A 12,079-nucleotide genomic window follows, 5' to 3' on the forward strand; every position below is an offset into this window, starting at 1 on the left:
TTAGTGGTATTTCTTCAAGTGCTCAATGTTCCATGGTCGTGGGAGCTTCTGTCCGTCTAGGGTTTCCAGGTGATAGCTACCTTGTCTAAAGTAATGGGCGACTCGGTAGGGTCCTTCCCATGTGGGGCTGAGCTTTCCTTGGGCAGAATCTCTAGTCACCGTAGTGACCTTGCGCAGGACGAGGTCACCTATGTCGAGTCGTCTGAGCTTTACCCTCTTGTTGTAGTATTCGGCCATCTTCAGCTGGTACTTCGTCATCCTATCAAAACCTTTGTCTCTTACTTCATCTAAGCAATCCAAGTTAATCTGTAACTGGTCGTCATTGTTTTCCTCGTGGAATACCTCTTGCTTGAGGCTGGCCACTCCTACCTCGACTAGGATTACTGCTTTAGTGCTGTAAGTAAGCCTTAAAGGGGTTTCTCCTGTTGGGGTTCTCGCCATTGTTCTGTAGGCCCATAAGATGTTGGGCAATTCTTTTGGCTAGGCACCTTTTATGTCGTCCAGCTTGGCTTTAATAATCTTGAGCAGTGTTCGATTCGTCTCTTCCATTTGTCTGTTTGCCTACGGATGCCCTGGGGATGAGAACTAGTTCCTGATGCCTAGGCCTGAGCATAAGTCCCTAAAGCCTTGGCTGTCGAACTGCCGCCCATTATCTGATATGATCATCCTTGGGATCCCGAACCTGCAAATTATATTTTTCCACACAAAGCTTCGGATTCGTGCTTCAGTGATGGTTGCTATTGCTTCTGCTTCGACTCATTTCGTGAAGTAATCAATTGCAACTAGTAGGAATCTTACCTGACCTTTACCTAGGGGTAGTGGGCTGACGATGTCAATTCCCCACTGTGCGAAAGGCCACAGGGATGATATAGTCGTCAGTCTCTCTGCTGGAAGTCGTTGGACGTTCCCGAACCTCTGACACTTGTCACATTTCCTCATGTGCTCAACTGCGTCCACCTGCATGGTTGGCCAGAAATAACCTGTTCGAATGACCTTCCTTACCAAAGACCTGGGCCAAGCATGGTCTCCACAGATTCCTTCATGGATTTCTTCCAGGATGTACTTAGCTTCTTCTTCGTCAACACACTTCAAGTAAGGCATGGAGAAGCCTCTCTTGTATAAGGTGTCATTAGGATCGTAAATCTGGCTACTCTCTTCTTGATCATTTTGGCCTCCTTGGCGTCCTAAGGGAGGTGCCCATCTTGGAGAAACGATACGATTGGTGTCATCCAGCTGTTTATACTTTGGATTGCCAACGCTAAAACTTCTTCGATACTGGGGTGTTTCTGAATCTCCATGTCTAACTCCATGCTTGTTGAACCTTCCTATAACAAGGCCACTTTTGCGATCTCGTCTGCTGCCATGTTTTGACCTCTTTGGGATCTATGCAAATTCCAGTTTATCAAACTCTCGAGCTAGATGTTTCGTCAGCTTGAGGTATTTCTGCATTATTTCCTCCTTCGCTTCATATTCTTCTTTGATCTGCCCTATTATTAACTTCGAGTCGCTTTGGATGAGCAAGTTCCTAATCCCTAGTGCCTTCCCAAGTCTCAGCCCCGTCAATATTCCTTCGTATTAGGCCTCGTTGTTGGTGGCTGGAAACTTCAGTTGAACTTCGTATCTAAGCATTTCTCCGTCAGGGGCTTTTATGATGACTCCTACTCCTCCCCTTTTCTGAGCTAACGAACCATCAGTTTGGATCGTCCACCGTTCTGTCTCGTCGTCAAGGTTGTCATCTTCTAGGAGGGTGCACTCGGCAATGAAGTCCTCCAGAGCTTGTGCTTTGATGGCTGTTCTGGGGTGGTACTCGATGTCGAACTGGCTAAGCTTAATTGCCCATTGGACCATTCTCCTGGCTGCTTCAAGCTTGTTCATGGACTTCTTTATGGGTTGGTCCGTCATCACCACGATTAGGTTTGCTTCGAAATATGGTCGCAGCTTGCACGAAGCCACTATTAGGGCGAATACAATCTTTTCAATCCTGGAATATCTGGCTTCTGCTCCTTGGAGAGCTTGGCTGACGTAATAAACTGGGAGTTTTTTCTTGTCTTCTTCTCGAATCAATGCAGCGCTCACAGCCGCGGCTGACGCTGCCAGGTATAGATACAAGTTTTCTACCTCCTTTGATGGACTTAAGAGGGGAGGATTGCTCAGGTATCATTTGAGTTCTTGGAACACTGCCTCACATTCGTCAGTCCAGGCGAAAGCTTGCTTCAATGTCTTGAAAAGGGTAGGCATTTGTCCGTCGCTTTAGAGACGAACCTATTGAGAGCCGCAATCCTTCCTGTGAGTTTTTGGACTTCTTTGACGGTCTTGGGTGATGTTATGTTAAGTATGGCCTGAACTTTCTCCTGGTTGGCCTCTATCCCTCTTTGGGACACCATGAATCCTAAGAACTTCCCCGAAGCTACACCGAAAACACATTTGCTAGGATTCAACTTCATCTGGTATTCTCTAAGGGTGGCAAACGTCTCCTTTAGGTCGTCTAGATGGCCAAGCTCTTCTTTGCTCTTGATGAGCATGTCGTCGATGTACACCTCCATATTTCTGCCAATCTGCTTACTGAACACCTTGTTAACTAGCCTCTGATAAGTTGCCCCTGCGTTCTTCAATCCGAAGGGCATCACCCTATAGCAATAGAGCCCTTGACTAGTGAATAAAGTAGTTTTTTCTTGGTTGTCGTCGGCCATTTTTATCTAGTTATACCCTGAAAAAGCATCCATGAACGTCAGCAATTTATGTCCAGCCGTAGAGTCAACCAGTTGATCTATTCTTAGTAGTAGGAAGCTGTCTTTTGGACAAGCTTTGTTTAGGTTCGTGAAGTCCACACACATTCTCCATTTCCCATTTGCTTTCTTCACTAGCACGACATTGGCGAGCCAATTTAGATAATAAACCTCTCGAATAAAGCCAGCTGATAGCAGCTTGTTAACCTCGTCTGTAATTGCTTGGTTTCGTTCTGGGGTGAAGACTCGTTGTCTTTGTTGGACAAGCTTTCTTTCTGGGTCTACATTCAACCTGTGCTGGATAACTTCTGGGGATATGCCTGGCATGTCCTCGTGACTCCATGCAAAGACGTCCAGATTTTCTTTGAGAAACTGGACAAGCCTTGTTCTCATTTTTTGACTTAACATCGTCCTTATTCTTGTCGTCCTGGTAGCTTCTCCTACGACCAGCTCCACTATCTCCAGGGCTTCCACTTTATCTTCTTCTTTCTCCTTGATTACCCATGTATGGTTCTCCTTTGCAACCAGGACAGCTTGGTAGCATTACCTAGCCAGGACCTGATCTCCTTTTACTTCTCCAACATCATTCTCAGTTGGAAATTTTACCTTTAGGCAATAGGTGGACGTGGCTAACTTCCACCGGTTAAGCGTGGGCCTTCCAATAATCACATTGTAGGATGATGGGCAATCTACCACCAAGAAGTCCAACTGTCGGGTCAACTGCCTCAGGTAGGTCCCTACTGTTACTGTCAACGTCACTATACCCTTTGGGTACACCCTGTCTCCACTGAAGCTGACGAGGGGGGAGTCAAATGGGCGCAGCCTTCCTGGATCTAACTTCAGCTGCTGGAAGGCAGGTAAGTAGATGATATCTGCAGAATTACCATTGTCTACGAGGATCTTCTTTGTATTGAATCCCTCAATTGTGAGCATGATGAACAATGGGTCATTGTAAGGCTGCTTCACCCCCTAGCATCCTCTTCATTAAAGGACATGTCTTAGTTCGTCCGTCTTTGCTTGAATGGGGGTATCATATGGACGCTATTCACTTGCCTCTAGCATGCTTTCTTAAGGGATCAAATGATCCTCCCGCGAATAGCCCCCTAAAAAAATCACATATACTCAATAAAAATCACCACATGTTTCTCAAAAAATAAATAAAATAAAAATCAACACTTGTTCTATCTTATTAAAAATTAGAAAAAAAAATTTATCATAAGTAGTATTTAATTTAGATAAGAATTTTAATATGTGACTAATTATGTTTACTTTAAAAAATTATTTGACTAATTATCTATATTTTATGATAAAAATTGTGTTTAATTTTAAATGTATCTATATGTATGCATGAATTCATGTGTTACATGCTTTTAAAAAAATTAATTTGACTAATTATTTATATTTTATAATAAAAATTTTGTTTAATTTTAAATGCATCTATGCATTTACATGGAGTTACATGCACTACAACAAACATGAGTTTTTTTAACCTATTTTTATCCATAGTCACTAAAAAATATTGATAAAAACCTTTAGTTTCTACATTTGCACTCGACTGTTGAAAAATTCACATATATATATTTACAGTTGACATAACTGTTGAAATAAGTGATGAGAAATTCACATATATATATATATATATATATATATATATATATATTTCTTGGCATAACTGTTGAAATAAGTGGTAAATAAGTGGGAGAAATTTATCCAACTGATTAAACAGTGCTAATATTTTTCAATGAATAACAGTGCTAATTATATAAATAATTGGATGAACGTTGAAAAAAAGAAATTAACTATTTTTTATCAACAGCTTATAAATGTTGAAAATAAAAACACGGAGCTTTTAATTTATAGCTATTTTACGATTAAATATATTTACCCCTACAATCACTCCCTCTCTCTCACTCTATATCTCACTCTCACTCTCTCTCTATCGCACTCTCTCTCTCATAGGTCTCGGCCGTCAATTTTCTTGTTATTTTCTAGGCAACCAAACAAATTCTTCGAAAAAATCTTGAATTCGTTGCGCACACACACATTATAAATCTCAAAAGAAATACAAAGCAGAACGAGAAAGAAGAAGCAAGAAATGTCAGTGCAACAGTACCTGGAAAAGCACATGCTCTCTCGGAAAATCGAAAACGCTGTCAATGCCGCCGTTAGGGCCAGAACCCTCGATCCCGTCATCTTAATCGTAATCCTCTCTCTCTCTCTCTGTTTGGTTCACAAGAAAATGCAGGAAAAAAACGAATAATATGAATTCTTTCTAGCTTAATGTAGTTGAGATCTTCATTTCTGGTCGAAGTTTTATAGTGAATGATTCTGTTATGTAGTTTATGTGATTTTACATTGTGGTTGTGAATCAACAGTCTCATCATATGAGGAAATCGATTCCTTCGGTGATCACGAAGATTAAAGCGAGACAGATCCTCAATAGCAGAGGAATTCCTACCGTTGAAGTCGATTTGTTCACCAACAAAGGCATGTTTCGAGCCTCTGTTCCAAGCGGCGATACTACTGGAATGTAAGCTTTATTATTCTTTTCAATTATCTTGTTTGGTTGCTCACAAAATTTTGATTAATTTGAAATGCTATGTCAAAATTGAATTTGTGGTTTTGTGTATTGCGTGCTTTCAATGTGATTGCAGGTGCATTGGGAGTTCAGCTCAATGAATGGTCAAAGAGAGTTCAAATTTCACTATTTGTGAGATTGAAAGGTAGAACGTGTGTGAGTTCAAATTACAAGTGCTTGGTAAGTTCATTTGCCTTTTAATTTGTGTTATGTCTCTTTGCCATATTCACATGAAGTGGGTTTTGATGTTGTGATTGCATTTAAGTGGGTATTAGCTTGTTTTAGTTTTCATTTCTTGAATGTGTGTTGTAGCTGTCAATATATTTAAACACAATCAACAACTCTAGCATAGGTAGTTCTATAAATGGTCTTACCAATACCAAAACCAAAGGATTTGGATAAGAAAAGAAGAACAAGGAGAAAAGCCTTAACAGTTCTTTGTCAGTTTGCCACCTAGCACCTTATTACTTTCTATGTATGTAGAAATGACAAGAAAATTAAATCATTGGTTGATCACTGGGTTAAATTTGTGTATCTAGAGTTCATATGGATAATCTTTGAACTACTTTTTTGTACCTAGTTTTCTATAGTCTCATCAAGGTACCATATAACTAACTATTGCAAAGGGCTTGCACCTTTTTGGCATTTTCAATTAACAAAAGTAAAATTCGTGTTGTTCATTCTGGTCACCGCATAGAGGTTCCATCTGTAAAAAATGATCTAGATTCAATATATGCACTAGTTCTTCAATAAAAGGGTCAATAATGTAAGCACTAGTCTCTAAAAATCAAGGAAGTTCTTTCTTGAGAATGCAATGCATTTATAGAAGTGCATTGAAAAACGGAAAAGATTTATTATTAGTGGTATTTTTTTTTTATCCTTGGGATTTGAACCCCTGAACTTGTCCCCCACCCCATACTTAAAGGGGATGGAAGTGCCATTTGGCCCAAAGGCCATTTGCAGCAGATGTTTGGATTTTTTGCTGGAAAGGTTTAGTTGGATACTTGGATCTTTGGTTTGATGGACATTCTTAGGATATAACTTCTTTAGTATGCTTTTTCTTTGAAGTCTTGAGGCATTTTAGGACCAGTGGGCTACCTAGCATATTAGTTCTGCATCCCCAGACCAAAACTCACCTAACCTAATTTACTTATAATATATGAACAGTTTACTTTGGTATAATTATATGACTTGTCCCAACTTCCAAGTTCAAAAATTTTGAGCTGGAGAGTACTCCAATATAAAGTTTGTGCTTTGAATGTAATTGCAACATTCTAAATTGGTTGGTTAGTCATCCATTTATGACTGAGCTTTTTGCAGCCTTGCCGAACAACTAGAATCAATCAGTGAATCAATGGAGGAGCATGGCCTTCCTGCTCTGATATTGTTTTTGGAGTGCAAAAAGGTGGATCTTCATTTTTAGATCTTCTTAATTTTCATCTATTGAGGTCATGTATTTTTATAGCCAGAAACTGAGATGTGAATCTGAACATACAAGGTGTTGCTACATAACTACATCTTGATTGTAAACTCAATAGCTGATGCAGCCAAGGATAAGAATCAAGTTGCTATATTAGTACATCCCCAATGTACATCCCCAATGTACTCGGTTTGGCAATTCCTTTATTATCATTAATAATACTCTTACGTTATTTATCAAAAAAAGAATCAAGTTGCTATATGTAGAACGATTTTCAGTTTTGTCAACTCAGAAATCTTCATGTGTAGCACCAACATGTGAAGTGCAATTGAAGCACAACTTATATTGTTTTGAACGTCTAGTCATAATTATTCTAGGTATAAATAAGATTTTAATTTGGATTTTTAGATCTTTTTATGCATTCATGCTTGCTCTGTTACTTATGTTTCTGAGAAGTATCTCCAGAAATATTCTAGTAGGGGCAACAAGACCAAGGGGAAGATAATCTTTCTGCTTATATATGTAACTATAGCAGTCTGATTTACTATTCTACAAAGTCATCAGTTCTGAACCACAAAAAAGAAAAAACAGAAAAAACAGAAAAAAAAAAAGAAAAAAGAAAAAAAAAAAGAGTAAAAAGAAGAAATCATGAGCAATGGTCATCAAAGCAAGAACAAAGTTGTGCTTTCCACTTTTTCTACTTAATAGTACTTGTCTGATCTCCCCCACCCCCTCCCAAATACAACACCTACCTTTATTTTTTAGCTGATTTTATATCAATATATCCATTTTGTTAAGGGTTAATTAGTTATAGTTTGTTGGCATCTGATCTTAAGTGGCAAATTTTATTTATTTATTTATTTTATTTTTTTCAGAATTTGGATGTTGTTGAATCAAGTAGTTCTTCAGAAAACATTGTCATTGATCTGTTATTCAAAACCATGCAATCTTTGAATGCTCTCAGATAAATAATTGTAAAGAGTCTTGAAAGCGGTCTTAGAAATGATGCCTCTGATGCTGCGATAGCTATGCGTCAAAAGGTGAGATGGTGAGATCATTTTTCTTTGTTGCAACATTTAGCTATGTTGAAATTTAACCGTTCTCTCTCTTTCTCTTGGGAGGACAATGGCGACTATGTGAGATCGGGTTAGAGGACTATTCATTTGTTCTCTTAAGTAGGTATGTAGAATTCTGGGATTTCTTGTTATGGAGGACATAAGCACATTTTTTTAATGTTTATAATGGCATGTTATTCATTCCAATAAATCTGAAACACTTTTCCTTTGAACCATTTGGCATGTTGGAAACTTGTCAAGATAGTCTGTGTCAACATGTGTTGGACATCTTTTAAGATTATTACAATAGAGTTTGTATTTATTTACTTCAAGAGTATGCAGAATGAGGGTTACCTTTCTATTTTTATATTTTTATGTTTAAATAACTGAAAATTGCTTTTAAAATATGCGATCAGACAGACCCTTATTGTAAAATTTTAAAAACTGTTTAAAAATACTGTTTGTCATTTTTAGTTTCATCAATGTTGTTCTTTGATTGTTTCATGTTAATTTGAAATTTAAATACAGTTCAAATATATTTGGTCAGAATATGACACATATAAACACAGATACATGTGCATCAAGTGTTTAAGCTGGCAAAGGAATGCCATGACTGGAGTAGTAATTAAAACCCATGTACTATATCACTATAAATTGTCACAAAAAATTTATCATCTTATCTTTGTTAATCAATACTTCCTGGATTAAAAGCCTTGCTGACACTCATTGATTTGAATAGATTCCTCAATGTGCTTGAAACTGTGGGAGGGGCTCATTGGCTGGCAAAGAGTGTGGAAGCTAGGAATATAAACTCTTGGAATGATCCTCTTGGTGCACTTGTTGCTGGCATTCATCAGTTAGGGTTATCTGGTTGGAAGCCAGAGGAATCTGCTGCCATTGAAAATGAACTTCTTGCCTGGAGAGAGAGAGCTCTCTCTGAAAGGGAAGGTGCCATCATCTTCTTTTTGCTTGAGTTCTCTATTGTATGATTAATATAATACAATATTTAGGCTTGCATCAAAATTCATAACCTGGGTCTCTTCTCCCCCCCCACCACAAAATGAATAATAAAGGAAGTGAAGATGGCAAGATGATCTGGGCATTAAGGCTTAAAGCTACTCTTGATAGAGCCAGGAGGCTAACTGAAGAATATTCTGAAACGTTTCTTCAAATATTCCCTCAAAAAGTCCAAGTAAGAAAGGAAAAAGAAAAGAATTTGCTTTTCTTTTAGGTTGAAAATATCTATGTATCGTACTATTAAAGATTCGAAACCTGCATATGGGTCTTCTTGGATGATGACTTTGTAAAATACTATTTTTCTTTGGGTACCTTATTTCCTAAACAACATGTGGAATGTAACTAAACAAACTATGTTTTGTGCCCCCTGCTAAAAACCTCTACTCTCTACTGCTTAGTGCTTACAGGATGTGTATGGAGGCCACTTTAGTAGACAATGACTTGCATTGCAGATGTGCTCTTGTGATTCATGGAATGCAATCATGTCATTTTGTAGGAGGTTAAACAAGAATGTGAGTTTAAATACTGTTTTAATTATGTATTTCCTCTTGACTATTAAACGAGCCAAGCTTAAGTCTCTCAAAGTATTTTTGACTTTTTTTTTGTAGGAATGATCCACAAGAGACACACTTTGTTCCAAATCAGTTATGAAATAAGGTACATTATTTATGAAATAAGGTACCCAAACTTCGTTCCAAATCAGTTACGTTCAGTTTCTATTTATGGCACATGCACAGTTATTTGTTTTTGTTTATTGCATTTCTTTTAGTTTTAGCTAGTTCTGATATGGTCAGTTTTAATTTTAAGAAATGAGTTTATTCAATTATAAGTGTTTTCTTATTTGAATTTGAATTTGAATTTTGGAAATTTTAATAGAATAAATTACCTCCTTTAAAATGTTGATAGTTCAATCCAATCATTCACTTTCACTTACCAAGTTTGCATCTATACATTTGTAAATTGCTAATATGTGACTTTTTTTGTGCTGGTTTTATTTATTTATTTATTTAGGTAGGTGCATTTTCTTCCTAAAATGAACTACCCTTATTTGGCTTTTTATTCAGGTTTGGCACTTATAACAATGACTAATGGACGACACTTTTTGCAGGCATCAAAAGAACTTAGTGATTAATGGGATCTCATGCGCATTGAAGAGGACCCGGCTATAGATGTCTAGATGGCAGATGTGAGTTACTATGTTTTTAAAATTTCCAATGAATTGGTCTTGAAGGTTAAAGGTTATAAGAAAATTCTATTTTGAAAGGTAGATGAACAATGTAAATTTAAGAGTGTAAAGGGCAATAGGCAGAGTAGTTGAGTTGTATTGATTTTTACAGTTTGTTTCAGGTTATTAAATTTTGATTAATGTGAAAGAGTGCATCCAATTTTTTTTTTTTTAACAAGAAAATACTTATTTCAACAGTTGGGTGCATGTGGATAAAAGTAATAAGCATATTTTAATATGCTTTTATGTGTATATATTTCGATGGTAATTAATTGTTGATAAATGTGTAATACTTTTTTTAACGGTTGCATAGGCCGTAGAAAAATGTTCTCGACACCGTTTTTAATAACAATTCTCTACGGACATTGCAACCGTTGAAAATATTTTTTTCGACAGTTTTTAATACTTTTTTCGACGGTTTCAATCGTTGAAAATAGCCAAGTTTCTTGTAGTGATGCTAGCACATATTAATAGGTAAAATTTAGAGAAAATTCAAGTAAATTATACAATTAAAGTTTAATTTTGTACCATGTGTCCTAAATTATTTATTTTTAGAGAGCTTTATTTCTTAATTTTAGAGTCAAATATGATACCACATCGTAAATATCTATTCAAGTGAGTTATTACATATAAAAACCAAAGAGTTTAAAATTAATGAATATAAAAAAAAATTAAACGGACAATTTACATTTTCTACCTAATAATATTCTTACAAGACATTTTAAAGAGTTAAAAAAATATTTAAAATGACTATAAATAATATTTAAATTATATATGTAAGAATTATACGATATATCTTAATGTTTATCTTTTAAGTATATTTATGCACTCATCCTCATTCAATTTAAGAGATATTATTAAATCAATCTATTTTTAATATTTTGTGTTGTATTTAGTAGAATTTCAAGTATGATGGTTGTAAATTGATATTGTATATATAGTATCTAAAAGTGATTTTCAAAATTATATATGTAATAGCAATGTAATGAGAAACTTAGCATAACTAATACCATAAGAATTACAAGGAAAAACCATTTTAATACCTCTAAAGTTAACATCAATAGCACCACTTAAATTTTTCATTCCCATTCGTAAAGCATGGGTTACATACACATATACACACACACATATATATATATATATATATATATATATATATATATATGTGGAAATCACACTATAATTATTCACTTAAATTTTTTAATTTTTGTGTCAAGTGAGTTAATAAGTACAAAATACTAAGAATCTAATATTAATGAACTTTAAAAAAAAAAAAATTTAAACCAATACCATATACTCAATAGAAATCATCATACAATAAAGATCACCACACATTCTATCTTATTAAAAATTAGGAAAAAAATTATCATAAGAAGTATTAAATTTATGTAAGAATTTTAATATATGATTAATTATGTTTATTTTTTAAAAAATAATTTAACTAATTATTTATATTTTTATGATAAAAATTGTGTTTAATTTTAAATATATCTATATGTATGTATGTGCGTGTAAGCTACATGTTATTTTCTTTTTAATAATTTGACTTATTATTTATATTTTATAATAAAAATTGTGTTTAATTTTAAAGGTATCCATGCGTTTGCATGAGCTACATGCTAGTAATTATAATGTACGACCATGAATAACTTAGCATGTTCAATAATAATTAGCATTTTAAATTTGAGTAATTCTACGCTCATAATATTTTCATAATAATTTCACAAAAAATTTTATGTAACAAGTTATTACTAGTTCTAATTTGAGCTCACTATTGAAATCACTTTTTTGCCTATTAATTACAACTAGTAATTAACAACTTATCATTGAAAATTTACTGTGAAAATGTTGTAAATATCATTTCTCTTTGGATTTAAGTGATTTTCTTTTCATACAAGCATATGAATGACTTGACACTTTGTGATATGTGGCATAAAACGGCAATGCGTCGAGGCCTCTCCAACCTTTAATGGTGAGACTACTACCAAATATGGATAGGGACGGCCCTTTGGAGAAACAGAAGCAAAACAATAATAAGTGATAAAATAAAACTCTTAA

General features: G+C 35.3%; 3 protein-coding genes across 16 annotated transcripts; 1 reads left to right on the forward strand and 2 right to left on the reverse strand.

The window, feature by feature from the left end:
- LOC142606155 (uncharacterized) lies at positions 1–441 on the reverse strand. Its single transcript, XM_075777549.1, has one exon. The coding sequence runs from the start codon at positions 439–441 to the stop codon at positions 1–3; it is 441 nt and encodes a 146-aa protein (XP_075633664.1).
- A 2,828-nt stretch (positions 442–3,269) lies between these two features.
- Positions 3,270–3,659, reverse strand: LOC142606156 (uncharacterized). The gene has a single exon (XM_075777551.1). It carries the CDS (start codon positions 3,657–3,659, stop codon positions 3,270–3,272), a length of 390 nt encoding a protein of 129 aa, XP_075633666.1.
- Positions 3,660–4,636: 977 nt separating this feature from the next.
- Positions 4,637–10,204, forward strand: LOC142608379 (cytosolic enolase 3-like). Of its 14 annotated transcripts, none has more exons than XM_075780145.1 (9): positions 4,637–4,926; positions 5,102–5,213; positions 5,381–5,484; positions 7,600–7,903; positions 8,519–8,727; positions 8,853–8,971; positions 9,195–9,308; positions 9,405–9,453; positions 9,905–10,204. In XM_075780145.1, exons 1-4 carry the CDS (start codon positions 4,822–4,824, stop codon positions 7,690–7,692), a joined length of 414 nt encoding a protein of 137 aa, XP_075636260.1. In that variant the 5' UTR covers positions 4,637–4,821; the 3' UTR covers positions 7,693–7,903; positions 8,519–8,727; positions 8,853–8,971; positions 9,195–9,308; positions 9,405–9,453; positions 9,905–10,204. The 14 variants fall into 14 exon arrangements, with proteins under 14 accessions (XP_075636260.1, XP_075636261.1, XP_075636268.1 ...); XM_075780146.1 differs by having other exon boundaries at positions 9,204–9,308; XM_075780153.1 differs by adding an exon at positions 6,625–6,709 and having other exon boundaries at positions 5,102–5,256; positions 8,853–9,308; positions 9,905–10,181.
- The last annotated feature ends 1,875 nt before the right edge of the window (positions 10,205–12,079 follow it).

This window comes from Castanea sativa, chromosome 8 (genome assembly GCF_040712315.1).
Source record: "Castanea sativa cultivar Marrone di Chiusa Pesio chromosome 8, ASM4071231v1".
NCBI classification, from domain to species: domain Eukaryota; kingdom Viridiplantae; phylum Streptophyta; class Magnoliopsida; order Fagales; family Fagaceae; genus Castanea; species Castanea sativa.

Bases quoted from the DNA above. Each gene is read 5' to 3' on its own strand.
- LOC142608379 (XM_075780148.1), top strand. From the start codon at position 4,822: ATGTCAGTGCAACAGTACCTGGAAAAGCACATGCTCTCTCGGAAAATC. The intron at 4,927-5,101 runs GTAATCCTCTCT...GTGAATCAACAG, and splicing joins TCGATCCCGTCATCTTAATC to TCTCATCATATGAGGAAATC. The intron at 5,485-7,599 runs GTAAGTTCATTT...TATTTTTTTCAG, and splicing joins GTTCAAATTACAAGTGCTTG to AATTTGGATGTTGTTGAATC.
- LOC142606156 (XM_075777551.1), bottom strand. From the start codon at position 3,659: ATGCTCACAATTGAGGGATTCAATACAAAGAAGATCCTCGTAGACAAT.
- LOC142606155 (XM_075777549.1), bottom strand. From the start codon at position 441: ATGGCGAGAACCCCAACAGGAGAAACCCCTTTAAGGCTTACTTACAGC.